At 40.5% G+C, this 27,165-nt stretch overlaps 1 protein-coding gene across 1 annotated transcript in view; it reads right to left on the reverse strand.

Moving 5' to 3' along the window:
- Positions 1–764: 764 nt before the first annotated feature.
- The window catches only part of LOC122400213, a 45,331-nt gene continuing 18,930 nt past the window's right edge, over positions 765–27,165 (reverse strand). The window contains exons 3-7 of the mRNA XM_043401559.1: positions 18,934–19,047; positions 16,634–16,720; positions 3,147–3,347; positions 1,725–1,919; positions 765–1,474 (exon numbers count right to left, since the gene is read on the reverse strand). Of these exons, the coding sequence (XP_043257494.1) occupies positions 765–1,474; positions 1,725–1,919; positions 3,147–3,347; positions 16,634–16,720; positions 18,934–19,047 (1,307 nt within the window). The remainder of the gene's footprint in view (positions 1,475–1,724; positions 1,920–3,146; positions 3,348–16,633; positions 16,721–18,933; positions 19,048–27,165) is intronic.

Consider the following 27,165-nt stretch of genomic DNA (forward strand, 5'->3'; position numbering starts at 1 on the left):
AAATAACTATCGATACCGGCGAACGTTTGATAATCGATCGATAGAGTGGTACTTACTGGTTGGAGACCGGGTCCAGGTATCCGGGATACGTCGAGAAGAACGCTGCGTAAGAAGGTATGATCGTTCATGGAACGGATGATATTACTTTATTTGATGACGTACTTAAACAGTGAAAGATTTCGGGTCGCGAGCCTGGTCACGCTCGTCGATCTGCTCTCTGTCGCGGCCGATATTCACGTTCCTCGTAAAAAAGAAGGAGCAGTGTACAGGAACGTGACGCAGCCTGGACGCGGAATCCTTGGAACTGTGATATATTTACAACGGCTGGAGCTGTGCTCCGCTCTCGAGGAAGAGGCTACGAACGACCGTCGTCGCGCACAGGTTCGACCTTAGTCTACTTCCGACTGACGGAACTCTGTACAGTAGACGTGGTTCCTCGTAAACAGACAGCCCCGGTGTGACGAGGGTCGTCGCGAATCGATTAGTCTCGCTCGAAATGACAATGGGTAGTGCTTAACACGTAATGGTAACCTAGGTAATAGTTGGACGCCGCTTATATTTACATACTATACGAACGTAAACCCTGGTTAGTCCTCGAGTCCTTGATAGTTCCTGGTCGGTGCACCAGGCGCTAAGCTTCTCACGGCCGAACCCTGACACGGTATTACGTATTATCATCCCTAAAACAACGACCCCGGCGACTTTGCAAGACGCTCGAGGACCTCTGCGCACCAGAAGCCCTACGAGAACTCGATCGTGGACCTTTAGTACGGTCTCCAGACGTGCCTGGGTTTCGGGCTTCTCTCTCGTTTGGGCCTGGCCCCGTCCCTCTCGACGTCGGTGTCGTCGTCCTTCTTCCTGGTGGTCAGATCCTGACCCACGTTCTCCTTGTCCTGTCCCTTCTTCGTGCTGAGGTCCACGGTGCCTTCCAGGCGGATCTTCACCGCGATATCGCCGCGACGGGGGATCTGCTCGTCGCTGGTCGCTTCCTGGTCGTTGGAGTTCTCCATGCTCGGCCTGAGGTGGACGGAGGCGTCCTGGTACGTCGCGTCCTCCGCGTCGCTCCTCACCGGCGAGATCCTCGGCGAGTCTTGCTCCGGCAGAGACTCGTCGCTTCTCACGCGGTCCCTTTTCTGATCGTACTCGATCCTGTCGTCCACCTCTATGCTCCCGTCGGGGCTGTCCAGGCCAGACCTCCGCAGAACGTCCTGATCATCGTCCCGTTGCTTCTCCTCCTTCAGAACCGTTTCCGGGCTGTTGCTGCTGCTACGGAGCTTCCTCAGTTCCTCCAGCCGGGCCTGGTCGGGCCTCTGCAGCCGCTGCTGGGCCATCCTCAGCGCCAGAGCGTGCCACTCCGGCTCCAGGATGTACTGCTGCGTGTGATAGAGCGGATTGTACAGCCAGGACGACTGCGGCAACAGCGGGGCGAATATCGACCCGAATATGGACCCGGTGGCTCCCAGAAGGTGAAGACCTGTCGTTAGAATGGCGAACGATTGGTCAGAAACTTTTAGAGATTTAAGTTCAGGCTGAGAAGCGTGCAGGAAATAATGCAGGGTCAAGGTAGCTAATATGGCCTAGCAAAAGTTAAATATTTTTACATTTAATTTGTCTCAAAGTAAGAAGAGATTATTTGAATCGATTATCAGAAATCTACAGATTGTTAAATCTAATGAGGCTTTACTAAAATAAAATTGCAAGTAAGAAAATATTTTCAACGATACCTTGGAAATGTGAGTGATGTCCAGACGGGCTGGGCGTCGTCGTCGTCGTCGTTGTCGTCGTCGACTCTGCCGGGGGTGTTGGCGCCGCCACCGCGGCCGTCGTGAGCAACCCTGGTCCAGGATTGCCAGGTGACGACGTCGGCGTCACTTCCCTCACCGAGACACTGATTGGACCCAAATCGTTCCTGGACGACTCTTTAAGAAGACCAATTCGTTTTCTCTCATTAACGATTGAACACAATCAGCTGCCAATCCCTCAACATTACTACTCGACTCTGACATCCATCTCGAAATGAAAATCTCTACCCTGCACTTTAAATCGAGCCCTTAAAAATAAACTCTCTTCTTATTACTTCCTTATTTGTAATTTGTAATGTACAAATTATTTTTAGTTCGATGTAGAAGGAAAACAAATTTTTTTTTTACAAACTAAATTTGGTAGCTCTTCAAATGCTCTTCAATTTTTAAATAATCATTTATCTATTCTCTTACTGTCTATATTTACACATTCTTCTATATTTTTCTAATTTACTGCTAAAAAATCTAGTGTTTTTATTTCATATGTTCGATGTGACTATGGGTTTTCAATTCATGTATCAATGGTAGCAGATAAAACACGTTGACTTCGCACAATTTTCTTTTAGTACTACTTTTGCACCTTAGGGGAGAAACCACCCCTCTTATCGAAGGGTTGGTAAATCGTAAAGAACGAGAGACATCGAAGATCAATTGTAAATGTTATACCTATTTTCAACGAATATAGACAAATATATTTCTTTTAAAAAAAATTCTTTTAATCGATATTGAATTACCCCTTCTCTCCTTAGAAACTTTCATTCCATTTTTACAAGTTTGACAGAGGTCCAAACGAAAATGCGGGAAAACTTTTCGTGTTGTTTTAAATCTTTGATTAAGAATCCAATATTGTGAAAAATTTCATGATGATCCAGAAAAAGATAACAGAAGCCATCGAGTGATGTATAATACAGGGTGTGGCACATAACTGTTACCACTTAGTCTGATAACAAAATGTTTCAGACAAACGTTAATTAGTGTCTGTTCAGCTACCAATTTAGACATAAAAAATGGCAAGAAAAATTTGTGACTTAACTTTTTATAATAAAACAATTTTCTTTAGCATTCTTTACATCTAAATCTATGGCTGATCAGAAGCTGATTAACTTTGGATTGAAATATTCATCAGATTATTGGAAGTGCCTCAACATTTCATCAGACTATTATAAGTGCCTGAAAAATCCTGATCATGAGTAATGTGTCACACTCTGTTTGCATGGACAAATGTGGCGAGTTTCATATAAAATGAAAACTAGGAATTTATGGACTGACCCAATGTAAAGTTGAATTCACTTGCATTCTCCCTTATTAGATCAACGCGTTAGGGGGACTAGGTGGATCCCTTACCAGTGTTAGGTCCAGGTAGTCTAGGCGATCTCTGCTCGATGGTGTGATGGAAAGGATTGAAGGCCGACGCACCAGCTGTCGGGGGATGTGTGTGCGAGTGGTGACCGGGTGGCGGTGGAAGACAATGCGGTGGCAGAGACCCTCGGGGTAAGCCGCCCCACCCCTGACCTGCTCCTTGCTCCAGACCCAGGTGTTGCAAGCCTGTGCAATCGAAGAGATCTGAAATTATGTCTGTCAAGTAGTTGGGCCCGTTGGAAACGATGGATCAGGTCCGATCGCGAAACCCTCTTTGACCCAACAGCCGCTGCGTGGAAAAATTAATTACCCAGAGTGCCTAGCGTGAGCCCGTAGGTTTCTACGAGGCCCCCAGAAAATACTCGTCCGCATTACTCTCTGAACTTTACCTCCGGGAATTTAGCGAGCCAGTTCGCGAAGACTGGCTCTGTAACGATCTCAAACTATTTGTTAGGGGTTGGATATCGTTGCTGATAATCTTTCGACCCTAATATTAAATAAATCTTCTAATATATTCTTATGGGGGGAAAGAACACTTTAATTTGCAAATGCGACACCGAAAATTGCCTTCATGTTGTTTATTATTCGTATAAAAAAAGAGCTCTCTGGATACAATGGGTTATTTCCAGGAAATGTACTGTTTATTTGAGTTCCTTTGCAAGTTTTTCCTCCGAATAAAAATGTTACAACCGATCGAATTTCACTTTTTATCCGTTAACAATCCGTGGAAACGGGACTCTGATAGATTTCTGGGAAAGAGCCGTCGGTGAAATGACGTTAAAACAGCAACAAAGTATCACCTGGCGGTGATTCCCGGAAACTTTTCAATCCGCCTCCCCCCGTAAATGACACCTCGTTGGCTCCGGGTAGTATTGCGCGTAAGGACATATTTTCTTCGTTCCTTTCCTTCCGGTCCGATTTTCTATTATTCCAGCAACTCGTCCAGGGACCAGACCCCGGACGCCTTTGGAGGGAAAATCAATCGCGTCGGGTGAAACGGGCGCGCAAAAGGGGTCGCAATAAATAACCCACGGCGCGCTCGTTAGAAAAGAAACGTGTTACCCGAGGTGATCTGGAAACGTTATATAACGTCAGACGGATAAGCGATCGCCGGGTGACGGGCAGAGCTACAGAAACGTTTTCCCTTTGACGTAGCGAGCGTTTGACGTGGATGGACAGTTAAATTTATCCAACAGAGAATAGAGGAACGATCGATCACCTTTTTTTTTTCAATGGGCGGCCAATACCGCCGCCCGGCCGTGAGGCGGGCTCTCGCGTGTGCAGGTATGCAATTAAATCCACGACATCGGAAGAATTAATCTGTTCGAGGGCGATTACACTGGTCACGGTCGCCCGGCTCTCGTTCCTTTCCTACGGACGGCCCGAAATCCCGAGGAACCGTACGTAGGAACGGAAAACATTCGAAGCAACGTGCATAAAAAAAAAAAAAAAAACACCGTCGTGCAAAAGAGAACGAAGGCAAGGGAAGAGACGTTCAGACGCGAGAAGTTGGAAAACCGCGAAGCTACGAGCCCGCGGTTCGTTCCGCGTCGGTCGCGAGCAGACGGCGGGCTCGAAGGAGGAGTAAAAGTGAAGCCCGTAGTCATCGGTACCGGTATCGGTTTTTCGAAACACCTTGATCAATAGCAGATTATACCGTCATCTGTGCGGGGCAGTTTAAAAATTCCGTGAAAGCTTCGAAGCCACCGGGCGTCGAGGGTAGGGGATCACGTAGCGGCGAGTAGGGGAGGCTAGGCGCGCCGGGTGGGGAGGGTTGTCTGGTCACTGGAACGTGGGCGTGGCGGCTCGTGGCTGGAACGGCGACGATTGGTCGAGCCTGTGGCCCCACCAGTCGCGGTACACACGGCGGCGGGGATGTAAAAAGCTCGGTAGGGGCCGAAGGGGTGATTTTTAAGCTCTCTTTAAGCCGCGCTTGCCAGAGAGGACACCACTATCTCGCGTTCTACCACACCAGCGCGGAACGCCGAGCAGCCCAGCTGGAAGCTCGCATGGAGAAAGAGAGAGAGAGAGAGAGAGAGACAAGGTGGACGAGTGGGAGAACGAGACCGTGTAGCTGCAGCTACTTTATGAGGGGATTAAGAAAACGATAAGAGGCGCGCGAAAGCTGTGCTGCCAGCGAGCTTAAGGAGGCCAAGGGTTTCCGTGTACCTGATGCGCCGTGAGCTAGGAGTCCGCTCGGACTGTTTTCTGGGCAAATTCTCCGTTTTACGCCCATGCTTCGGCAGCGAAAAAATCTTCCAGTGAAACGAAAGAATTAATATACGTTACCACCGCTCGATATTGTGATTAGATACACTTTCGTCCATTGGTAATCGAATTCTTACTAAATGTAATACAAATGGACATATACAGTATTTTTATTGCCAATTATTTTACCAAAAATGGTATCCAACAGTCTTAAATATTCTTTTCTTCTGAAACTAATCGCGACATTCTATCGACTAATTTTGTTTCGAACTTCCTGGAATGGTTTCCAGGAGTACTTTGATTTCAGATACATTTGTACGTATTAGCATTACTACAGTAAAATAATAACCTAAGTAAATGTAAACGAGAGAATAAGTTTCCTTTAGAAAACTGTATTTAAATTGTTGTTTGCATTTTTCTATAGTAAAAGTTGAACAAATGTACCAAAAACTGATCAGCTTGAGACACCAGGACAGTGTATTATAAATATTATCTGTGGAATGTACCTTATTGTATTATTTATTATTATTTTTGCACTTCGATGCAATTTCGATAGACACATTTGTGCTAGTATGAGGCCAGCAAAAAGCTCGCAGAATTATTCTTATTTGTATTTTGATGAACGTCAGAGGTTTTGGTTATATGATATCACTATTTAAAAAAACGTTTAAAAGATTGATAAAACCAGGGTATAAAGAAAATTTGACATGTAAACAAGCGAGTAACTTTTAAATTTGATGTACCATTTAGAACCAGTCTCTCAAGTATTTCACTTGTCTCATGTTGAACAACGTTGACAGCTTTGAATAAGTTGTTATTAACCAAACCATTGATACAGCAAAGAATCAGTAGAATTAAGAATTAATTACTTGAAAGTTCTGTATTTACTTTCAATCTTTATTGAAAAAAATACAAGAATTTATTTTTTTCCAGGATGAATCGTTGCATAGCTGCTTAAAATTTCAAAGTGAAAACAATTTGATAATCTTCTCGACTGGATCGTAAGAAATTAATGAAAACTCGCTAAGCATCCAACTACGATTACGAAAACAATTTTTAAACGTCCCAAATAATCATCGATATAATTTTTTGTTGCATAAATCTGTACGATTGAACGATATGAATTGATCAAAATGTTGTTTCTAGCCTATACATATGCTTGATAATAACGAATACTTGCATCGATGGCCAGATATTAATATATTCAATGCCTAGCGAAACTACGTGCTATGGAAAATGAAACTAATTTTGATTTTATTGGCCTGTTCCTTCGTTCCTGTTTCGTGGACCGTGTCGGGGGTAGTTCCGTGTTTTGTGATCTTTGATAAATCGTGGAGCTTTGAAATTCGATGGGAAGGTATTTGACAGTGGGCGCGAATCTATTTGAAACTGTTCGTAACATACTTTCAATTTAATAAACCTCCAAAATGCCTGGCACCCTCTTACAGTGGCGCTCGCGTGCCGGAACGGGAGAGGGCGTCGGGCGATAATTCCGAAAACAAATGAAGACTAATGAGGGGAGAACCAGGCGAGATCTCTGAAAGAGTCGAAGGGAAAGAGACGGAAGGCCCCGTAGAGAACCGAAAGGGTTCAAGGAGCCGCTACCCTTTAAGGGGTGAGAAATGTTAAGCTTAAACGTTACGGCCCTAGGGTTAGTTGCCTTTATGTGTGCCTTCCGTTGGGGCACCGAAGCTTTAAGGGATGATGTATTATCGAGCAGCATGTTCAAAATGTGCTTCGGTATTTTAGACTCGTCCCGTTCGGCCCCGGGTTAACGTCACTTCTCGATCCTCGATGCATCTAATAAAGAAACTTGGCGAAAAACATTGAGAACAAACCAACTTCGAGGAAGAAGTGAAGTTGAAAAGAAACTATAGGCAGAATGAGTCGTGTTCGGGTCGCGGAACAAGTTACGATATCGTTAGAAGGTACCTCCACGGTCACTGAATTATTAAAATTTAATAAAACATAATTAATTTATCGTTGCATGATCTTATTCGTGAAGCAAGAGCTGAGAATTTGGTCGAACGAGGGATTACAAGTGAAGTAAGTAGTATTAGTCGATAATGGATCAGACATTGTGTTGAAGTAGAATTTCTAATCGTTTAAAAAATAAATAATTAAAAGTTATGGATTGGAAAATGGAAAATCACACTCCTGTCAATTTTATAACGGTTATATTAATTATTAACGTGTCTAATAAATAAATTCTGAAAATTAGCAGATGACGTTAGAATATTATTCGAAACTACTTGCACGGTCATTGAACGATTAAAATTTACTAATAAATAATTATTCTATCCTTGATGTTGCAAACGAGATTCGGGAAGGGCGAAAGCTACGAGTTAAGATCAATTTTATACGTAATATTTTATAAGTAATATTAATTATAAATCAATATTATAATATATCTAACAAATGAACGTGATAGTAGATTAACGAAAATTGATGAAAGAAAAATTAAAAAGAAATTTGGATGAAGATAGGTTTCCTATAAGTAGTAGTAGTCAATAATGGGTCAGACATTGCGTTATAGCAGCATTTGCAATCACGTATAAAATCCCTAAGTGGTATACAATTAACGATTAGAGACCGTAAGACCATTTTACCCTGAATTTGATGAAAGAAAAATTGAAAAGAAATTTGGATGAAGATAGATTTCCTGGAAGCAGTATTAGTGAATGATGGGTAGGACATTGCGTTATACCAGCATTTGCAATCACGTATAAAATCGCTAAGTGCTATATAATTAACAATTAGAGACCGTAAGATCATTTTAGCCTGAATTTGATGAAAGAAAAATTAAAAAGAAATTTGGATGAAGATAGATTTCCTGGAAGTAGTAGTAGTCAATAATGGGTCAGTCATTGCGTTATAGCAGCATTTGCAATCACGTATAAAATCCCTAAGTGGTATACAATTAACGATTAGAGACCGTAAGATCATTCTAGCCTGAATTTTATAATACAAATAAGAAAATTAACAGTTAAATTTAAAGATGTACGCAGAATTTGTAAATTTCCACTTAGACGGTGCGTTTTTGCGACGTCGGGAAGCGGAGTTTTCACAGAGAACGAACGAACCGTGCGTGTTTCGCCCTCCGTGGAGTGAAAAGCGTGAAAAAAATTGGGGGATGCAGAAGAATAAACAACGGCCATGCCTTAAGAATCTATTGTCGTTTCATCGGGACAGACGGAAATTCCACGCCGTCAAGAAACAGAAGCGAGTTACGGCTGTGACGGGCGCGAGAGGGGCAACTTAAGGGGCGTTTAAAGACATTGGGCTAAAGTCTGACGGGCACCCCCGAAAGTAAAGAGTAAAGCCGGTCGTTCGGGGTTGCTCGCTTAAAACCCCTCCGGTCTGGCGGCGCGGAGATACATAATAAATTAATTCGCGTATTTTCCTGTCCTCCTTATCTATTCAAATCTATGCAAAACAGGAGTTAAAACGCCCTTCTTACTCCTAAGGCGTTAACCCTTGTGGAGCCTGCACACCCTCCCCTCTTTTCAGCTTCTTCTCTAACCCCCGTCCCACGTCCTGGTGCCTCCCACCACCCCCCTTTTCCCGCGTTCTAGCCTCTCACTACCGTCGGTCGGATGTCTTTGCACACCCACCCTTTGCGCCCGTTCTCATTATCGCGTCGCAGCAACCCCTAAAATGCCACCCTGGAAAGGTCCCTGGCACCGATCTAAGCTCTACGAGGAGATATTTCGAGAAAGGACGAGAAAATTGCTGTCTCTCTTGCTCCCTCTCGCGCCACCGCGTTTCCATCCCCTTCCCGCTGCCGACCCCACCGCCCCCCCCCCTCCCTGCCTTCCTTCTCTTATTTACGCTTGCATCCTCTTTGAAGTTACGAACGCGGATAAAAACGACGAACTTTTCGAAACGCTCATTGTATGCTCGCTATTCTCCCCGGGTCACGTCTCCGTGTGCTCGCCTTTCTTTTTTTTACACCCTCCCCCTCCTTGCCGGGACACGATTGGATACGCGGAATTAAAAATTGACGAGTCATGTCTTGAAATATTCTCCGCGAGAAATCGCGAAGATTCTTCTCGTCCGCTTTGCAATTTTTATCTTCTGTCGGGGAAATTATCGATATTTTAATATAAGGGATAAGAACAAAATTTATTAACAGTTTCTATTCGTAATACACGCCATGAAAGTCGACAACGAGGAGGAATTAGGAATCAATGCCACCGCGTGTAAATTCACCGAATTTATCCACCCCCGCCCGGCATCTTTATGGGTTTTTGTGTAACCGATAGGAGAGAAGACGACACGAGCGAGGGATGAAGAAGAACGGCGCAGGGTATCATTAGTTACCGTCGTCTCCGGCGAAAGGTCCTGGTCACCGGGGCTGATTAAAAGACGGGACACCCGGGGACACCCTGGGACACCCTTGCAAGACACGCAGGAGGGTGAAATGTGACGCAAATTTAAAGGATCCGCCGAGATTTGACGCAGGGGTGGACAAGGACAACCCTTAAAAAGGGAACCTTTAAGGATCCAGCACCGCACTCGTGAAGGGTTACTTGGTTTTCCGTGTACGTGAAAAGACCCTTTAAGGGAAACCGGAGCCGCCTACCCAGAAAACCAACCCTTCGATATCTTCAATCGAAAGACCTTTCTTTGACTCGAGTTTCGCGTGACATATGAATTAGCAACCAATTTATATAAATTTCTGTGTGAACACGAAAACTACCCTCAGAGAAAACTCAAGAGCTGAACAAATTTTCGATGTAAATACACTTGGACAGATTTTTTAAAACCTTACTTGGTCTTTCATATATATTCAAAAAGAATCCTTAAAAATAACCAGAAAAGCGATCTTCGATAAAAGTCAACCCTTAAAATTCTTCATTCAAAATTGTCCCCTTCAAATTAAATACAATCTCACGGGTTTTTGAGAATTTTACTGGATCTTCTAAGTACTTTGAATCAAACTCAAGCAATTGCCTTTGCTTTGAGGAAACCTTAATTACCTAACGAAATTAGCAATTTAAACGCAATTCCCGAAATTTTCCAAAAAATTCTATTTTATCTTGTGTGTAGTTGAAAACAACCCTTGTGAGACCTATGGTAGAGGTTTTGTGTGAAAACCAACCCCTTGAGCTCTTTGATCCAAACACGTTTTCTCGACGAGGGTTTCCAACTAATTTTAGCAGTGTTCCGTCAAATCTTACATAAAAAATTTTGCACTAAATAATCCGTAGAAAAGACGAACGCAGATTGATCATTAAAATGAAGAAAAAGGGGAGCTTGAAAAAAAAACAGCGAATTTGCTGGAAAGCGATCCAAGAGCGAAGCGAGAGTTTTAAACTAAACGCTCCTAACAATCTCCCCCAAATGAGGTAAAGGCCACCTTATTGAAACAGGGGTTGCGATTTTTCCGGTACTCCCTCAACCCCCGGGTAGTCGGTTAATTGACATTGGAGGGTGGGAAGAGGGTGGTAGGAATCGAGCTGCGCGAGCCGTTCTTGTTAACTCGAATCCCGGCTCTCGCGATTTTTCATCCCCTTAGCCCAGACTGACAAAGACGGCCTCTCGGGAGGCACGTGATCAGGGTGTTTTCGTTCTTGGACAATCTCAGTGAGGATCTTTCGCGTGTTGCCAGTCACCGGATGCATTAATTTTCTTCGCGAGACGTCGCCCGCGTCTACTTTCCCCTTTAAACTTTCCACGGCGCTCGCGTAGGGAAATTCAATCGTGGAAACCCGAGACAACGCGACCTATCGACGATTACATCGATTAGAACGCGCAGGGGATGGAATCGATATCGGCGAGATTAAGAAGTTCCGCGTAAAATGGCCGCGGTGTCGTCCAGCCCCTTCGAAAACTGATCGAATCGAGAAATTCATTCTGTTGGAAAATAATTAAAATCCAAAATTTTGGAAAATCCTTGGAAACATTTTTCCTCGTTGTATGTTTCAAAATTTCTTTATATGATCATCATAGGGATGAGTGACAAGATGGCTATAACATAAACTTAATTAAGGCATATGATGATAAAAAATATTTATATTCCATAAATATAAAAATATATTTAGAAAACCCAACCTTTGGATTTCGAAATTTATATCATATGCATACACCTATATTGAAAAAATCCGATTTAATCCTATTATCAACGTTTTATCAACTATCACATAGATCCACTATCTGACTCTATAAAGGATACAGACTGATTTTGCTATACACCTTTTATATCCCATTAACAGTATTCATAACATAATTTGAGTAATAGAATGTCGTGATCGTACACGAAAGGTTAATTATCAATACAGGCAGGTTCGAACAATCATCGAGCCCTGAAAATAGCAGTAAGAATTCCATCCCTTCGGATACACGAGTCCAATGAAATGTCCAGCGACCCTCCTGGCTGCTTCTGTCCCGAGACAAAATAAAATAAAACTGACTTGGCGAGTTCGATGGCCAATCACGTTCTGTACATGCCGGAGGAACCAGAACAATGTGACCAGAATGGCCGCGAAAGAAGACACCCTTGGCTCCCGTACTTGGACTTTCGCGTCGAGGCCATGATATTCAACCGTCCCCTCGAGGTAGGCCCGAACGAAATTTAATAACATCCCCCTAGTTACACCTCAATGGGCACCTTAACAACCCCTGGTCGGGTAGCCAGCCGTCTCTCGACGGTTCCCCATCCCTCTTATCAACCCCCCCACCGGCGCGGATATCTAATAAACCAGCGCTCGGAACACATCTTTATCTGGGCAGCGATACAACCGCCGCTCAGGGGATGGCGAAAGTTCAAAAGCTGGCCGACTGACCCCAACGGCGAACTGGACGGAGGCGCAACCTGTGAGAGGGACGTTGAACTACCAGCGAAAGGGTTGAAAAAGTGGCGGACATCGCTTGGGAATAAACCGATCGATCGCGCGGGTGATGTCGGTCGCGACTGCGACAACGTGCACGACCCAGTTTCACGCGTGCACGCTGTCTACTTTAAACGGGAATCGCGGACCTGGTCGCGATAGTAACGCGCGAGCAGCTCGTTTTTTGGTCCATCGTCGAGGTGGGTTGTACTTGGCGAACCGAGCGCGAGAAAGTTGCAAACGCGAGGGGGGTTGCAGAAAACGCGAAAGACGAACCCGAACGGAACTTCCGTACCGATCTAATTTCCTCGATGGAGAGAGGGGGTTGTTTTTGGATCGGTGAACGCATGAAATTCGGTCCAAAGTTCTAAAGGGACTATTCTCGCGTCTTTACGATATTGTAAACAATTGAAATGTTTTTTTTTAATTTGGTGGATGTTTAATGTGGGGGTTGAAATAAAGGATGAGAGAATACCTTTGTCTATATTTTGTAGTAATTAAGTATTTGTATCGTTACCAGTTTGGCGGTTGAAAAATATGGAGAAGAAAATTGTCTTTGCAAGGGTTCATAAATTGAAGGAGGAAAATGGTCAATCTTCATAAAGGGTGAGAATTATGAGGAATGATTTTCAATTTTAGATTGGTTGGGATAGTTGAAACAGAGGACAATCTTCACAAGGGTGGAAAAAGAATTTGAGTTCTTCGTGGTGTATATATACTAAACAGAAATTAAAATAAAATAGGAAAATGTAAGGGGAAGTTTTCTATCTTTATGAGAGTTCAAAAATATACAGGAATAAACGCTTAGCCTTTGGGCAAGCTGGAAAATACCAAGGAAAAATTGTCAAAGGAAAGCTTACAGTGTAAATTACAGTAGAAGTTATCAACCTTCATGATAGTCGAAAGAAAGTACAAGTAAAAATTCTCAAGTTTCATGGGTGAATGGGAGAATTGAGAGAAACAACTATAAAAAAAAATATACAAATGAAGTTCTAATTCTGGACCTTTGTGTGTATGTTAAAAAAAAATCAGAAGATTCTCAACTGTGAATGTACAAAATGAATTCTGAACCTTCATGGGTGCTTTTTAAGAAGCATTTCGAATCATGTCGAACTTATACTTCTCATACAGTAATTAGAAGGTTGTTTCTTGTGTGTCTTTAAAGGTGTTGACAATAATGGGACAGAAACTTGTCAATAGGCGTGAACTCATGACAAGTGTTTGTAGCATATTCCATATCGGATGATTCTATACGACTGACAATCAACTTTGAAGTATAATACAGCATAGATCAAGCGACTTTGCGACGGAACACGAAGTGGATCAAGTCACTGTTCATGACGACGAATGATAGCGAGTTTCCAAACGAGAAGTTCGCTGAAGTCACGAGGAATTCAAAGTCGCATGTGCAATTACACGGACATACAGACGTGTAACTGGAAGTATTAAATTGTACATAAAATGGCCACTTTTGTTAATACCTAAAATTTACACGAATCAATACAGTCTTCGAAGAATATAGAATTTCATGAATGAACGATGATTTAAAAAATTTCCGATAGAAAATACATCTATAATAATTCTGTGGGTAACCCAAAAAGGCATCCATAGAATATAAATTTCCGTAATAAAGTCATAAACTCTCTCATATTACGATGTTAAATTGTATCAAATCTGCTGGACCGTGTTTTCATTAACCAGTCGACTACCACGCCTGAGGTAATTTTGGTAGCACAATCGCCAGAAAGACAAGTGAAATTATGCTCAGTGGCTGAAATAATATAAAGCAAAATAATAGGATATAAAGTTTGAAGCAGAAATTTTTTAATGTGTTTCCGTAATTCCACTGAAATACTTTGATAATCGAATAAGCAAACGTTGCATTTTTATACCAATTACTAAAAAATAATATCAAATAATATTTTCAATCAAGTTATCGAACCAGACAAATCTAAATCATAGTAAACAAGGTCAGTCCTACGAGCAAGCTTCGAATAATCTTCAAAAATACTGTTAGAACAATTTATAAAAAATTAATCAAAGATTGCAATAACACCTAGATTCCCAGACACATTTTAATCGAAGAAAATAAAAATGTAGTGAATTTTTCAAGCTAAACTATTATAAAACAAATCTGTATGGATAAAATGCACAATATACAAATAAATAAATCTGTTGTGCAGGATATTAACATTAATTAATTTTGTAAAAGCGAAAGAAACGATGGGCATTAATAATCAATAATAAAATAAAATAGATAATAAAATAAAATAGATAATAAAATAAAAAAATACAATGAGGTTCAGTAACAATGATCGACATTGGACTTTTCTCTTGTTCGTTCCAAAAACCCGCAATTATCACGATAAAAAATGATAATTTAAAATGTTTTGTCTTATTTAAAGAGCCCCGCGTTAGTTTCGAATAAATTCGTAGCGTCAAAAACTGTTTGGAGGAGCGGAAAGACTATCGTGACCGAATCCCCCTTGAAATTCCGTGTTAAACGTCTTTCTATTCGTCCAGCTGCGCCCGTTTCTCCGCAAAATCTCCTGCACGTTGGCTTCCATCGCGACGAACTCGCGTTCCTCCGTAATTCGATTTACCCCGACTTGCACAGCCGCGTTACGACACGGGGCTGCGACGGTTCCGTTCGCGATTACCGTGGAACAATTTTATGCAGGCGGCTTGGAAATTGTTGCGTCCGTCCTCGTTAGCTGAAATTACGATGGAAATCTGAAGGAAAGAAGAGAGAAGTCGGACGAGAAACCGGGCGCGGCAGCCGTTGGTCCTTGATTGAGTAGACCACGGGGGATGGGGATGGTACGATGGGGTGAGGGACGAGGGAAGGGAGGGACGAGAAATCGACGGCAGGACTGCTACTCCACACTACCCCCCCCCCCGGAGGGGGGGGGGCAGCAGGGAGAGAAGCTCCGTTAAGCCGCTTATCATGCCGAAACAATACACTGTCGGTGCACCAGTATCAGTACCCGACCCTCGCTGCTCGAGGCTAGTCCCATCAAAATTTCGAGCTTCGAACGAATTTGAATTGGAATCCGTGCCGCCGAACCAGCCCCCGTCCATGCTACACCGCGAGAAAACCCTTTGGAAATTCGCCTGCGACGTCATTCGGTTACGATCGTCGTTCGATCGAAATAAAACTCTGATCGTTTCGGATCAAGTCTGACAACCTCCGAAAACTATGACTTCCTGGACGACCAGTCGGGCGAAACTTGCGTTGATCGAGAGTCCACGTCACCACGGAACGTCGGAGAAAGTTGCAGTCTCGTGCATGAGATCGAAATTTGTTTAAAATGGTCGGAAACTGGGTCCGTAAGGCTAGCTCCGCGGAGGATCGCGGGCGGCCAAAGGTGAAAACTCTTGAACCCCACGGAATTTTCTGGGGATTCTTTTTCCATGTTGAAAGGGATCACCTGGTATATGATTGCTGTGTATTGTCGGGAGCTAATGAGATATCGTAAAGTAACAGGGGTGTCTCTTGAATCTATCGGTGAACTGGATTTCCTCGTGTTGGGTAGTTGGAGTTCCTCTTATACGACCATTTTGTAATGACATGTTATCCAAGTTAACGCAATCATTTTCTAACGAAAGAATGTACAGGGTGTTGGGCCATCCCTGACCCTCTCCAAGCGTCAAACAATACTTTCCGATTAATATGGCAGGATGACACTAGAAATCTAATTATAAAGTTTGATGGCACATTACTAGAACAAATATTCATTGAAATTTAAATTATTATAAGAAATGTGAGAAGTTGAGAACGAACGACATCGACTCTATTAACTTTAAATATAAAAATTTGTCAACGAGTTTCAATACCCGTAATATTTCGATCATTTGATTCCTGAAACGAAATCGCTTCGTTGCGATGCCCATTAATCGGCGTTATCGCAACAGACGAATCAACCTTTAGTTTAGTGCATTTTGTAAAAAGCGTAACGTCGGGAGAAATTCGTGTCGAGCAGTCGGGGGACGATCGGGAATGTCGGGAACGAGTTCGAGGGCGCAAGAAGTTGCTCGTCAAACGACGGTCCCGGGGTTCAAAGTTTCCCCGTGGAGCGAGCAGGAGCGGAAGCGTCGACGAACGAAAAGGCAGAGCCGGTCGGAGCTTAATCAGAGTCTTCTCCACTTAGACGCCCGGCGGCAAAACTCAATTTTGAGTACGGTGCCTGCCGACGCTCAATTTTGACACCCTTCGTAGCCGCGACGCCCGCCGCCGCGACGAACGGCTGGCTTGCCTTCGTGGCTGCCGGGTAGGGGACGCGACGCAGGGTTGCAAACTTAGTTATCCGTCGGCGCGAGGAGACGTAGCTGGAAGCCGAAGGTGCGCCACGAGGGAGCAGGTAGGACCCGGACCAGAAACCGAGGGAACACGCGTGTTCGTGTTCGATCGAGGGACACTTGGACACTTACCGGACAGCTTGAATCCCAACGGGTCCTGCGGGTGTCCGAAAGGGAACGGCCTGGGTCCAAAGTGAAAGGGATGAAAGGCCTGGTGTCCTGGAACGAAACAAGGACTCCTTACAGATTTCATCAAAATCAACCCAATCTACAGATCGTGTTCTCCTTTTTTCACTATGAATTGACCTCCTTCCAAATCATATTCACCTTGAAAATCAACCATTTCTAGGAGTTTATTCTTCCAAGATTGTAATAGAGACATTGCGAAATAAAAATTTTATTTGTGTAATACCTCATTATTTAAAATATTTACTTGACACTTAAAGTATAAATTGGTCACCGTCCTGAAATGAAATAAGGACTTGTTACAGATTTTACCAAAATCAACCCTCCTTTGCGTACTATGAATTGACCTCCTTCTAAATCATATTCATCTTGCAAATCAAGCTTTTCTAGAAATTTATTCTACTAAGACATTGTGAAATAATAATGTTATTTGTGTAATACCTAAATATTTAAAATATTCACTTGATACTAAAAGTATAAATTGGTCGTCGTCCTGAAACGAAACAAGGACTCGTTACAAATTTTATCAAAATCAACCCTCCTTTTCTCACTATGAATTTACCTCCTTCTAAATCATATTCACCTTGCAAATCAACCATTTCTATTAGTTTATTCTTCTAAGACATTGTAATAAAGATATTACGAAATAAAAATTTTATTTTTAAGTATAAATTGGTCACCATTCTGAAACGAAACAAGGACTCCTTACAGATTTCATCAAAATCAACCATCCTTTTCTCACTATGAATTGACCTCCTTCCAAATCATATTCACCTTGCAAATCAACCATTTCTAGGAATTTATTCTTCCAAGACATTGTAATAATGACATTGCAAAATAAAAATTTTATTTGTGTAATACCTAAATATTTAAAATATTTACTTGACACTAGAAGTATAAATTGGTCGTCGTCCTGAAACGAAACAAGGACTCGTTACAGATTTTATCAAAATCAACCCTCCTTTTCTCACTATGAATTGACCTCCTTCCAAATCATAGTCACCTTGCAAATCAACCATTTCTAGGAATTTATTCTTCCAAGACATTGTAATAAAGATAGAATTCAATGTAAAATTATTATTCCAAAATGAAAATTTTATTTATGTAATACCTAATATTTAAAATATTTACTTAACACTAAAAGTATGATCGCCTTTTAAGTGCTTCCTAATTAGGAAAGAAAGAATCATAAAATATGATAGAATAAAATTACATTAGGGTGACAGTACCTAATATGGTTTAGTAAAATTATATTTGCATTTAATTCATCCCAAAGTAAAGAGAAATTTTTATTATTTTGAATTTCAAATTATACGTAATGCGTTAAATTATAAAATACAAATACTATTCTAAGAATGTTTTAACTTTGTTAATTAATTTCAGTAAAAAATGATTAACATTGCGTTGCAAAAGTATAATCATATGTGAAGTACGTAGCAAGATAATATCAAGATGGATTCTCATCTTGCTCGACGAATTGATATTACTTACTTTGTTCTTTACTGTAGATACGGTACAAACACATAAAAAGAGAACAAAGAGAGGAGATTTTAATCAAAAAAAGAGAATGAAAGGAAAGAAGAGAAGAAACGGAGAAACAGTTCTGTACAATCAGGAAAACGTGGACTTAAAAGGAAGAAACGAAACTGTTTTACTTTTCATTACAGTGTAATTACAGTGTAATTTTTAATATAGAAAATTTGTGTTGCATCTTGGCTAACAGGCGTCCCATTATCGCCTGTATATGATTAAACAAGAAAATATAATTATGGAAAAAGAATTTGTTTATTTATGTTTTTCAGTTTCATTACTTAACTTCAAAAAGAAACATTGTAACATGTTCCATTCTATTTATATTTTTCCTTAGATATATCGTCTCACCCCTATATATCACCATCCCCTATATTTTCTTCACCCTCAGACATTTTAGTTGGAAGAAACAATTCACTAGTATCCTTTAAAAATGAATTTGATCTCTCGACCAGATGTAAGAAGAAGCTTAACATTATTCATAATTAAAAGAAATTAATAGTTTTTACAATTCGTGTGAAACAATGTGCAATAAACGGTCAGAATATGGGACACGAATTTTTCGAATTTTTTGATCTTTTTCGTTAAAAAATAAATACAATTCTGTCTACGAACGGAGTGATACCAAAAGTAATCCACGAACGTTTTAAGCGACCTTCGCTGGAATTTCTTCCGCACGGAATTACCAACTGTGGGTAAAATCCCGCGACACTCACTTGTCTTGGATCTGGGCTCCCTGGGTCCGTCCACGGTGACCTTGATCGCCTTGGACAGGGTGGCTACCTGAGGCGGCGACGTCTGGAGCATGATCGTCAAGGTGAAGCTCTTTCCTGAAACGAAACGAACAGTTACAACGCTGGCTCCAAACTGAAATTATCACCGGGTGGTAAAACACAGTACTAGGGATGGCTGCTCATTTTCTAACAGTTTGTAACATCGAACGCCATAATTAAGAAGAAATCGAGTCTTCCAGATTTTCAGACTCTATCATTCGCTATCAACTGTTTCAAGACCAAAAATGAAAGTTTAAATGACGACTGTAAAACAAAAGGGAACATTTTCAACCGAGACTCTATCTGATAGAGTAATTAAAAATAGAAATTTTCTTATATCAGAGACATTTTTGCTAATGTTTATATTTTTTATCCGACATCTACAATTTTAGATATTGCTGAAGCCCATCTCTATACGTTAATTTCCTTTTTTATTTTGTAGGAAGTTTTAACTTCCAGAAAGGACTTTATTAATAATGTTCTATCAGTAGTTCGTTAACATCTTGCTATAAAAAAAGATAAATCTGTCTTAAATAAAACAAATCGATTCTTCTTTGTAAGCATTACACGTACGAACTTTAAACAAAATGAAATAATGGTCATCTTATAATTCTAATATTAAATTCTAGATTTTCAGACTCTATCATTCGCGATCAACTGTTTCAAGACCAAAGATTAAAGTTAAAATGTTGACTGTAAAACAAAAGGGAACATTTTCAACCGAGACTCTATCTGATAGAGGAATTAAAAATAGAAATTTTCTTATATCAGAGACATTTTTGCTAATGTTTATATTTTTTATCCGACATCTACAATTTTAGATATTGCTGAAGCCCATCTCTATACGTTAATTTCCTTTTTTATTTTGTAGGAAGTTTTAACTTCCAGAAAGGACTTTATTAATAATGTTCTATCAGTAGTTCGTTAACATCTTGCTATAAAAAAAGATAAATCTGTCTTAAATAAAACAAATCGATTCTTCTTTGTAAGCATTACACGTACGAACTTTAAACAAAATAAAATAGTGTACGTCTTTATAATTACATCGTAGAAATTCATCACATCTTAGAATACATTACAAACAGATATTTCAGTGTATAATTTGTAAGCAACCTTTAGGTTTGTAATTAACGAGTGCAGTTACATTTCGAGTTTCGATTAAAGGCATTGCCGACTATCTATGTGTGTTTCGCGTGAAGTATGCATTTAGAGGTTGTTCATTTTATTAATTAATCATTTGTTAATAATAATTTAGTTAGTTACGTTCGAGTCAGCTTTCCGTACAAACCATTGTATCAAGATATTAAAGAGAAAATATCTAAAATATCTTACAAATTCTAATACTTAACGAATTGCACCTAAGCATCCATCCTCAAAATTCACAAACGAGTATTAAGTAAATATTTTCCAAACATCCCCCTTCTTTCGTCTAGCAAGAATCAGTGTTGCGTTCGAACGAACAAGTATATTTTATCAAAATGATTGTAACTAACGTTTAACAACCACCTAGATTATTTGCACCCCGATAAATAGAATTCCTGGGCGAGCGATAAATCGATAGAGAAACTGAAAGTCCTCGGAGGCCTTTCGCGTGGTGAACAACCCCCCGATTGTTGGCCACCCCTGCAACAGTCGCTTTCCGCCGAATGTCTTTTCCCTTTCTCCTTTTTCGCGAGAAACGCGGCCAACTGTTCGCGCGAGGCGAAACGACGACACGCTGGAGGGGGGTGGGGTGCGTTCGCTGGAAACAAAACACAAATGTGCCGGAAGTAAGGGGGTTGAACGAGTGGCGCCGCCGCGTCGATGTTTGGCCTGAATCGGCCGGAATATGTTAATGTCGGGGACGCTAAACGCGGGGCCACCCCTGCAGAAATATACGCGGTCGCTTGTCACGCGCGATTTCGTCGTTTTGCCTTTCATCGCGTCGAGTTTCGATAGCCAGACGGATAGTTTATTTTTTTACTTAGTAACCAGGACGTGCCCCAATACTCGAACAGTTAGCAAACTTGCTTATTAATATTAAGAAAATCACATTTGATAATAAAGCATTATTAAACCACTGTAAATCACTCCATTTTAAAAGTGATTGCCCACAATTTTCAACTACGTTCATTTATCAGACTAAAATGCAAAAATAAATGAATATTATGCAGCTTTCCATTTTTTCTAATTAAAATTAATTTTGTTCGAATAAAATAATATTAGATTTATTCCAACCAATTAAATGTGGAAATAAGAATTCAGAAGTGAGGATAGTAAGGTTACAAGCGAAAACAATTGTTGGACAAAATATAATTAATTTTTCTTTAATTGACCGATTACACAAGGAGTTTGTATTGTTTTTGTTTTCAAGCATTGATTTGAACCCGTTTTCGTAGAAGCCACTGATCAACAATGATTTCTCGCCGTTTCATTTTTCGACGGATCCTTTGTGTGCCACGTCGGCTGCAAATTCGAAAAGGGTACGTTCAGGAATTATGTTAGCACTCTGTGAAATTTTTCTGCTTCTCGGAATGGGAATCTGTTAACAAGCCAAACTCGACCTGACGAGATTTCCGTGAAATAAATCCGCCCTTCAAAGGAAGATTTTCATTCAGCTCTTTTTAATGAGACGTCGGAACAACGCAGCCGTTGGATTTTCAAGAATAATTTTCATTAACAAATTAGACGTGCGTGAACTAATTTTGAACAATTGAATTTTCTGCGAACAGCGATCGTTCTTCGGAAATAAATTCTTCCATTGACGTTTCACGGAAATGCTAACAAAATTTTGAAAAGAGTATATTGTAAAATTAAGTTATATAAGTTAAACAATAATGCTGTATTAACCTCATTTTCGATACAAAGAAAGGATATTAAAGAAGCTTGATAATAAAGAAAACATTACATGAAAACATTTTTATTCTTCACGGTAAAAACAACAGACGCGTCTATAAACGGGGAGGAAAATAATTTGTGGAGATATAACAAATATCAAAGTCAAACGACGGATGAAACACGAACACTTCATTAAATTGAAATAACAAACATTCTAAAAACGTATCCAATTATCTGCCCACGACGCCCACGTTTGGTAGACATACAAAAAGACAATAAGTTCTTGAAATTGACAAAAGCAATACGTTGGGCTTAGAAACAATAATTTTTTATAGTAACGCGATACAAAGAAGAAACTTAGGAATAAACTGGAAAACAGATATATCCTCAGAAGAATGAAAAATTAATTTTTTTATTCCCTTATATAGAAGGGTAATAAATCCATAAAATTTAAGAAGCCTCAAATAATATATTGGACATTAAAAAATTAAATAATAACTTTTGTAAAACCACATGAACGCATTTCTTGTGCTTGGAAGTATCAAATAATAATTTCCTATAATTAGATCAAGATAAAGGAAGAAAGAATTTACTAATTCAGTGATCTTTTCTCTCAATTGTGATAAATACACAGAAAAATATAAAACCTTAGAATTGAAAATGAATCAAATAATACATTGGGTTTTGAAACTTCAAATAACAATATTCTGTAGAACTACAATGGAATTATAAAAGAGAAGTGATTAATTTTCTGTTTAATTTTTGTTAATACACAAAAAAATGCTACGTCAATAATCATAATTAAAAAAAAGAGAGTAAGAAATACTAGAACGACAATTTTCTATGAAACAGCAAAGATGATACCAATAACCACAACGATTCTGCAAAACTAAATTTTCCTTATCAATTTGAGAAAAATAATAATAAATAATAAATAATAATTTTCTGTAGACCAGCACCAGAAATAATGAATACTACCAAATGGATCGAGGTTCGTAGAAGTAAAAAAATCGATACATGCTCGCAATTAAATTTCAATTTGACGTTTAGCGTTTCGCGACCTCGGGACTCGAGCCCGCCAAATCGAATCTGGTTTCAGACACATCGAAGCGAGGAATCTTTTATGGAGGCAACAGAGGGAAGTGCAGGCTGGGCACTTAAGCGCGTTTTCGCGCCACGACCGTGAAGTTATACGGCTTATAATGGGGTTGGCGTGCGTATATGCACGCGGTTGCGTAGTTTTATTTTATGGTGGCGCGGCGCGGACGGCAAACGACTGGGTTTTTACGGTGAACCACGACATTTAACCGGCTTACCGCCGTCGTCGAACGAAATATTCAACCCCCGACTTTATTGTCGTCGAGGAAACTGCGCTGTTCCGGGCGCGTCGCTTCAAAAGCAAAGATTGATGCTTCGATCCTTCCAACAGCTTCAACAAAATGATTAGTCCGACATTCTGGACCGAACATTAAAAATGTTTTACAATCCTTCTCTATTTGGGGGAACAATTATGTTCAAATAAAAATAAATACACACGTATACCTAATAATCCCTCTGTGTCTAACGTACAGGAGACAATGGTACACGAAGGGGTTCTTTAATTTTTTAATATTCGAATTTACGTTTCCCTTAATAAAATAAATTTATCCCACGAATCGAAAGCTAATGCACTTAGCTACATTATAAAATTAATAAACAAGCTATGATATTAACTCTATTAGACATGCTTATTTAATGTTCATTGTCCTAAACTACAAAAACAGTAATTTATTAAAATTAAAATATTCATTCTCAGCAGCATAGAAACACTTTTACTCTCAGTAGGATAAAAACCATTATTTCGAAATGTTTTACTCCATTGCTTAAAAGAAGCAATTGCTTTAACAGATGAAAGATATACATTGCCAATACTCTGTTTTCTAATATTAAAACAATAGTATTCTATATTAAAATGATTAATTTCACGTAATATGAATTACGTGAACAAAAATCATTTACTAGAAACAAAGAACTTATTTTTAACAGGATTAAGAGTGTAGTTTGCCCAACGCGTTTATGTATTAAGCGTTAAATATATTTTCACGAACTTTTGGTATTGGAAGAAATTATTGGAAAAGTATACCGGGAAAGAACGTTGAAATAAAATGGGGATTTTGAAAACGGGATGCGGGGAACTAACGAGGCCAAAGTTTATTGCCGGTGCGGTGTCAGATCCCGTGATGGCGGCGCGGGCGCGAATCGAGGGTGATAGCAAGCGTTTTGAGGGTGTTTATGAGGCATTATGTGTAACTCGCTGGAAGAACGATCCTCCCCCTTGAGGTCTGCTGCCCTCCACCTGCCTACGCTTCCCGAAATCGTAATTCGTTGCGTGCTAAACGGCGGCTTTCGAGGCATCAATCTGCGCCCGAAATTTATTCGTCCCCGTTAACGGAGAGTCTCGTACGAATTCTGCCGTAATTTCTCAATCTGGGTACGCGCCTTCGACTGTATGGGGCTCCCCAAACCGCAATTATAACGAAACACACTTCATTGTACCGTTTAAAAAAAAAATTAATTTCAGGCGAAATGAATTATTTACTCCCCTTTTAAATGTAAGAATTTTTACCCTGTTGGAGAATGCGGTCTTCGATAATCTGTAATCACGATTCGATATTTAAAGTTTTCATTTGTCTAGAGTATGCTAGTTGGGCCATTTTCTGTTTGAAATCTCATATTCACATTGCGATATTAAGAATCGTACCAAAATGAGATATCTGAGAAATTTTACAAATATTTTCACAGTGAAAAAAAATATATCATAAACGAGAATACTTCAAGGTGGTCACCGCCAATTAGTTTAGATTAGATTTATGCTGAATAAAACGTCCAATTTAAAAAAGACAAGTTTAAGTACGAATTTTTCGTATCTTCGTTTAGAAATAAGTTACAGCTGGAATTTATAGCAAATTTCCATTCCTACCCAAGAACTTTCACCCTTCTCCAATTAGTTCTAATCAATGCACAATTATTTTTTCAAAAAGTCTCACATCAATTTTAGGAAAATTATACGAATTTATGAGACCCTTTTATTTGACTAAACACTTTACATTCAAAATTAATTTACGTAAGTCTTAGCGGGTATTTTTGGGGAGGTAAATTTTTTTTTTCTTTGTAATAAAATAATGAACAATTTTCCTAACCTGACTGCAGTATGTTTGGAAGATTAAACGCGTTAAAACATAAACTTTCGAACCAACGCGTTCCAACCCCGAATGGTTTCGATTCCATAGTTAGCATTCTTATGGCAATCTAGTTCCGACTAGGTGGATTATTACAGTATAATCGTACGACGATTTAATCGAGGCTTTCTCGTTTCAGTTTCCCTCGTTCGTTTAAACGACTCCGCGAAAACGTTTTTTCCTCGCGCAGAAAAAAAAAGGAAAGATATAACGCTCGGGCGTTTATGGGCTCGCGATAGTCCGCGTCCATTTGCACGACAAGGATTTGCACACCGCGAGAAGACACGAGAGCGCTCGCGTACACCCTAAGTTTGCCCAGGGATCATACAGTGTTAAAAACTCCCCTGTTTGCTGGCGAAGCGAGCGCTAGGGTGGCTTGGATCGTTATTTCAGAGTGTTTGTCGTGTTTTAAGATTCTGACGTTTTGACTGGCCGAATCACGACGGAATGGAACGACGTGTACGCACCTATCGACTGCAATTCGCTGCTACCAGGAACAAATCATCGCTGCAACGACGAAACTTTCGCCTTTTAATTTTTATTCCCCAAAATAACTACTTTTAAATACTTTCACAGTTCTCAATTTTCTACGTTGTTTCTGTCCTAACATTTTTAATTTTATACATGGCTAAAACTTTCACATTAGACATTTCTTTAACGTCTCAACTTGAGAATTCATTTTTTTTCCATTCCTAAACTCCCTGTTTCTTTCATATTTTTTCGATCCACAAAAATAATAATTAAACTTTAAAGTGTTGTCAGTTTATAAATTATCGACTTTTTTATTATCTGTTGTAGCCAAGACCATTCCAATTAAGACTCTTCTTTCATTTTATGGGACCATAAGATGATGTTCATTGCGACTTGTGATTATTTTAAAAAAATGTTAAAGAAGTTTTACAATATAATATTCACTTAATAATAATCTAAATTATCTTTCACTCTGTAACAAAAAACAAAGTATCGAAGCAACGAAGGAAACGCGAGAATCAAGAGGATCTTCGAAGACATCATCGTCTAGGTCCACAGAGAACAACAAATAAAGAAAATATCGTATATCGTCGACTATGTTTCGCTTAAAAATTTGTTTCTATTCGCCCAGAATGTTTTCATAATTGGAACGTTCACCTTTCTTCCTGATCGATGAAATGGGGTTCCGGTTGTTGGCAGTTTCCGACGAAGTCACGTTTCTTCCTAAATTAGCCGGAGTCCTCGCGACGTCATCCACGCCAGAACGGTTTCCCCGAGACGAAGCGATCGCGAACACAACGGGACATGTCGACGATCGAAGCACGGAAGCTCGGATCCCCGTTCACGGCCGATCAAAGCGCCCGATAGCGATCGAGAAATCTTTCAGGCACGACGCGTCCGACGCGTCGAAGCCGTGGATTCATCGGAGCGTTCGCGAACGAGCACGGCCCGCGTCGAAAAGGGCCGAGAGAAACGCGAAGAGCGTGGAATTAGCATATGTAAAAAGAAACAGAGCTGGTGTACGCGGAACGACCAGGGTGGAGGGGAACCAGCACAAAAAATAATGTTTAATCGGTAGAAAATCTCGGTGCAGTCATCCGCCGTAGAACTGCTCCCTCTCTGGCCTCCGCTGCTCGACCCCGACGGGTCGGTGCTCGTCTCCTGGCCGGCCCTTTACTTGAGAGAGGGCCGGGACTTTTTAATTTTTAATTGGGAAAAAACGTCGTCGAGGTGGTCGACGAATATCAGCGCGGGTCCGTGGATTTCAACGACGTATCTCCTGCGCGTTTCCTATGACGATGTCGATTCCTTCTCAACTGCGCGACGAACGTTCTACACCGGCTGCCATCACGGCGAGAACTGTGATTAAACACGGAGACGGAAGGGGCACTGATATAGGGAAAACTGGGGTCAATAGATGTGTCGCGAATTTCGTTGAGATTGGTTGAATCACGAGATGTTAAAGATAAACGTTCGAAGAAATGTCTTAAGGGGCACTGATATAGGGAAAATTGGGGCCCATAGCAACACACCAATAAATGTGTCGAAAATATCGTTAAGATTGGTTGAATCATGAGATGTTGATCATAGACGTTCGAAGAAATGTCTTACAGGTCCAAACTGTAACTAAACACAAAAACAGAAGGGGCACTGATATAGGGAAAATTGG

The sequence above is a fragment of the Colletes gigas genome, unplaced genomic scaffold (assembly GCF_013123115.1).
Source record: "Colletes gigas isolate AHSC1104 unplaced genomic scaffold, ASM1312311v1 Colletes_gigas_Sc00002, whole genome shotgun sequence".
Taxonomy (NCBI): Eukaryota; Metazoa; Arthropoda; class Insecta; order Hymenoptera; family Colletidae; genus Colletes; species Colletes gigas.